Source organism: Gavialis gangeticus, unplaced genomic scaffold, assembly GCF_001723915.1.
Source record: "Gavialis gangeticus isolate Ggan-Ray unplaced genomic scaffold, GavGan_comp1, whole genome shotgun sequence".
NCBI lineage: Eukaryota > Metazoa > Chordata > Crocodylia > Gavialidae > Gavialis > Gavialis gangeticus.
This window is the reverse complement of record NW_017729025.1, coordinates 156,882,189-156,887,405: the sequence shown is the minus strand read 5'-3', so window position 1 is coordinate 156,887,405 and position 5,217 is coordinate 156,882,189. Positions and strand designations below refer to the sequence as shown.

Here is a 5,217-nt window from a genome sequence, read left to right as displayed (position 1 = left end):
GTGCTTGTGTGTACTGCTGTTGGTGAATGCCAAAATTGTCTTGTAAAAGTAGTAGAAATGTGTCTGGGGGTCAGTACAGTCGAGATCTTGGAACATATCCCTATTTGTTACATTGTAAAGTGGGTTCCCTTTATGCAAATCTGAGTTGTGCACCATTTTCAAGGAAAACATGTACAGCATAAAGTGAGGGAAACCTGTAATTGCAAACCTGTCGCTTGCATTGATTATGGCCCTGCTCCAGCCTCTGGCACACTCCCCAATTGGGGGGAAAGAGGTGTTTAATATTGGTTTGATACTATCCAGGTATTTTGCTGTGCTAGGGGATTCCTCTGTCTTTACTTGTCTGATTAGGGTAGGTGTTTTTTACATTGCCAGAGCTAAAGTAGCCACCTGGTAAACCAAGTGAATAAGTTTTTGTACTTAGGGAGTTAGATAACAGCAAGGGGGACATGCAGTGAAGAGGACAGTTCTTGCAAAAGTTCATCCTGCAAGTTCCAAAGTTTGTGTGTTGTAGAAAGTCAAAATAACACAATTCTCTGTCTGACTCTGAAAATCAGACACTTAACAAGAGATCCAAAAAAAATCAGGGCATTTTAATAATGGTGTGACAGAATAAGGTTGGAAGTCAGTTGGATATCCAAAGCGACAAAATATGCAGGGGTTGAGAAGATGAATATATCAAGACCATAGCTATGTGAAATACCAGGTAAAAGAATAATATTGCTCTGTGTTCACACTATCTAACAGGCACCAAATGACTCAATTCCAGCACCTGTACAGTAAAGTAAGCTTGAAGAGAAACTATGAAGAAAGGAAGATAAGAAAGCCAGCTACGTCAGAAGAATTGAAGGGGTATCTAAATACCTATGGGTACTTTATAGCTTCGCCATGCCCATGAAAGATAGAAGTTGGTAATCATCAATTGCCAAATTAGAGAGCTATAGTTAGTATTTAGTCTGTTGAAAAGAAGACTGAAGGGAAGTCTTCAAATACCTGAAGGGCAATAATAAAGGGGGTGGAGAAAGACCATTCTCGATGGGGACAAGATTGGGAAAAATGGCCTCAAGCTGGAGAAGAGAAAATTGAGGTTGGAGATTAGAAGAAACTTTCTGACTACGAGGGTGGTCAAGCTTTGGAATAGGCTACCTAGAAAAGCTGGTGAACCTTCATCCGTCAAGCGAGAGGTAAGGGGTGTGCACGTGTGTGCGTGTTTGTGTAGTATGGATGGATATGGCTATGGATATGTGTAGGATGGATGGATGATAATCTCTTTGTGTATTATTTCTTCTTCCAGACAGAAACGGATTGTTATGAGTGGTATCTTTTATTAGATCAACTGCATGGTTGGAGTAATGTTAGGCAAACTTTCCAATGCAAAGCATTCTTCAGGTCAAGAGCACGTTAGACAGAGGTTTGGTTGGGATGGTTTATTCAGGCATGATCCTGCCTTGGGCAGGGGACTGAACTGGATGGCTTCAAGTGGTTCCTTCTAGCCTTACTTTCCTATTATCCTATGTCACTTGAAGGAGAGCCAAAGGTCTCTCTGCAGAATGGGGATTTCAGCCACCCTTCTCTTTAGCAGAGAGGTGCAACTCACCGACACACCATTGCCTGTTCACTCCCAACCAGTTACCCTAGTTGCTTGAAAGTGACAGGGATGCTTGGCAGAACTGACTAGATTTATTTTTAAATAAAAGCTCTCTTACCTGAAACCTTGTTTTTCCATTTAAAAAATAGACTATTTTTTGCTATGGAGTAATTGTTTTCCAACAGAAACTTCCTTGGCTTGTTGAGCCCCTCCTCCCCCCATTTACTTAAACCTTTCCCTCCCCTGATGTAGGGAAATCAAGGTGGTGGAGGTAGGGTGGCCATCATACAGGACATTGTGGTTTTCTGCTTCTCTGTCCTCTAATTGATATGAAACCTGACGCCTTTATGTCCTCTATTTTTTTCGTATCAATAGAGGACAGAGAAACAGAAAAATAGAGGCCGTAAAAAAAAGGACAAGATAAAAATAGAGGACATAAAGGCATCCAGTTTCATATCAACAGAGGACAGAGGACAACCAGACAGTCCTCTATGATGGCCACCCTAGGGGATTTAAAAAAAAAAAAAGTTCTTCTCACACTTCCCTTTTAAAGACTGGGAAAGTGGAATTAAAACAAAAAAAAATTCTGGAAAAGGAAGAGAAAACAAGACTTTCGGGTTCTGTTTTTTTTTTAAACAACTTTCTCCTCATAGTCCCTCGGAATGGGGAGGGAGAGCAACGCTGCCCCACCACGTGCTGATGGAGGCTGGAGCCGAGCGCGCCACAGCCGCTACTGCGGCGGCTGCGGCAGGCCCCGCCCCTAACGGCCGCGTTCTCAACGCAACAGACTGGCCAGGCTGGCGCGTGGCCATTTCACCTCGTCTGGGCTCGTGGGGCGCTGGGAGGGGCGGGATGGAGGAGCCGTGGGGAAACGACACCGAGCGACCGTTTGAATACGTCAATAACAACGAGTTCCACGGGGAGCTCCACATCGTGGCGCGGGAGCGGCCCTTCGTGGTGCTGCTGATCTTCCTGGCCTGCGCCAGCGGAGGTAGAAGGCGATGGCCAGAGCCTCCCCCCCTGCTGGACACCCCAGACCCAAGCAGCAGTTCAGAACGAGGGAGGGGGGGAGAGGTTGCTCCCCTCCTGGGCTGAGGGGCAGTGAAGCTTGAGGGGGGCTGGTGATAGGGCTTGCCCCACAGTAGCTCAGCTTCTGATCCGGGCTTGTCACTGCTTTTTATTTCTGTTTAATGTCTTCCACTCCATGTGCGCTTTTCCAGCTACACATCTTCACTGGTCTGTTATCTCCTTCCTTACACAGTTGCTGCCGTCAGCACTCCTCTTCCTTATTTCTCATCTCATTTTTCCCTCTGCTTGACTGACTCCCACTTATTTTTCTGTTCTTAGCTTGCCAGTTACAACCCTTCATATGCTCCCCACTTCTAGCTCTCCCAAAGCCAGAGGGTCCCAAAACAAAAGTACTCAAAACACCCATTTTTTCTCAGGCAAATTGGAGCCTGAATGGAATTCCTTGAGGAGGCGTCCACTCATGTGAAGCCTCAAGTATTTCACCCATCCTATTCAAACCTCTGAACTTGTTGCCTCTCTGTTGCCACCCCATTTAAGTAACTTTCCTAATTGCTGTTGATACAAGACTATGAGTTAGCAATCTGGCAATGAAGAAAAAATACTATACATTTCTTTCAGACAACACAGTGATATGTCAGTTTACTCCAAAGTATAATTCAGAATTTCAGTATAATTCAGGGCGTACTTTGCCGTGCTCAGTAGCATAACCAGGAAGAGGGAATGAGTGGGGCATCAGCCTGGTGACAGCTCCTGCTTGCTAGAGTAGAAACAGCCCTGCACCACCTGACCTGCTGGAGCAGCCCTACCCTGTCTAGATCTGGGAGCTGGGTGAGGAAACCACCTGCCTTTACGCTGCCGCTGCTCTCCAGTGCTTGGCACCCCCACACACCTGGGTGCAGAGGAGTTTTGCCCAGGGAACAAACTCATTAGTTATGCCTCTGCTAATATTTAAACATAATAATACTTAACAAAAGATGACAACCCAAATTAGTTGCAAATGAGCTCCACATACTTAGTTGCACAGAACCAAGTCCTACAGAAGAATGTGGTTGCCGTTTAATCCTAGATAAAGAGTGAAAAATTTCACCCAAAACACCATCATAAAATGGATTAGGGACTACATTATTAGAGTTTTATAGACTTCAGAAAGCAGCTGTTCTGTGATTTTATGGTCCTCTGTATCAGCATCTTAAATTTGTAACTTGACCAATACTGATTATGTTTAAAAGAAATAGAAATTGCAATTCAAGTTGTTGCCAATGCAGTATTGAATTGAAAGGTATTAAATGCTGTGCTACCCCTTAGTCTTTAAAAAAAATATTTTTCTCCTTGAATTTTGGCTCTTTTTACCACTTCTACAACCTCTACTATTTAGTGTTTCCCACCATTACTGGATTAGTCAGCCCTAATCATGTGAGAGGAAAAAAGCCCATGAGTTATTAGCTAGCAATTTTTTTCCTCTGAGATATGTGGTTTGCTGATTAACCTATCCTATGCTTTGATATGAGGGGGACCTACTATGAAGACACAGTTGACAGTTTCAGTGTTAAAATCATATGTTAGTTTTTGTCATGATTTATTTTGACAAATATAAGTAAAATGTATCTATGTATCTTGTGAATTATTATAATTTATGTGACAAAACTCCCCATACTGTATTTTCTCATATGTGATGCTCAGCTGTTCCCTAAAAACACAGGTGCTAGAAGTTGGCATGCTCATTGTATGCAGAAATTATGGTAAGAGCAGTTTCTGCTGCTGACTGGGTGAAACCAAAAGTAATATCTGCAGCATCCGCAAGGAGCAGAACAATGAGCAGGCTTGCCTCCTTAGTTGCTTCTACTCAGTTACTTACTATAAGGAAAGATCTTTTGTCCCTCATTTTACCTTTCAGAAGCAAGATGTATATTATTTTCTTGTGTTGTATGTGAGAAAATACAGTATTCTGTGTTATCCTATCCACAACATTGCAGATCAGGTAAAAGATCATTTCATAATAGGTCTGCTGGCTTGTTGATGTGCAGAGCTTCACATGTTAATGTTATAAATGACAATATTTTTCTGCATATATTAATCTCTTCTTTTTTATTACCAGCGTTGATGAGGACCATTTTGAAGGACACAAATATTCCTATTATTGCCATTGTTTATGTCATTGGAATTGTCTTTGGATTATTGGGCTACTTTTCACTAGAGGTAAATGCAACCATAATCAAAATGAGATTGGAAAGTAACAGAAGTATGAGTTCTTCCACCTCCTGCAGACAGTTATAAATAGATAGGAAATTAAATCTAGTGCAGTAGTTCCAAAGCTCCAGTCTGTTTCACAGTACAGTTACTGGTCAGATAGTGCTGGCTAGCCTTACTTCTGGGTTCTAAATGACATGAAGAAACAACTGAAATAGATTAAATACTTCCTTAATACTAGTTTTCCATGGAAGAGAAATGAGGTGAGGCTTGTATTTGGGATGTGATTGGAGGTCATTTGCAAAACAGCCTTTTTATTAAGGCAGGGCTGTCAAACTGGCAGCTTTCAGGCTGCAAGTAAAAGGTAAATGTGCAGCTCCTGAGCTCTCACTTGATTGTTGCCCCCACCATTG

The 5,217-nt window shown here is 42.6% G+C and overlaps 1 protein-coding gene across 1 annotated transcript in view; it reads left to right on the top strand.

Annotated features, from left to right (window-relative positions):
• The first annotated feature begins 2,440 nt into the window (after positions 1-2,440).
• Positions 2,441-5,217, top strand: part of LOC109299239 (sodium/hydrogen exchanger 10-like) — a 259,437-nt gene continuing 256,660 nt past the window's right edge. The window contains exons 1-2 of the mRNA XM_019519839.1: positions 2,441-2,579; positions 4,713-4,813. Of these exons, the coding sequence (XP_019375384.1) occupies positions 2,441-2,579; positions 4,713-4,813 (240 nt within the window). The remainder of the gene's footprint in view (positions 2,580-4,712; positions 4,814-5,217) is intronic.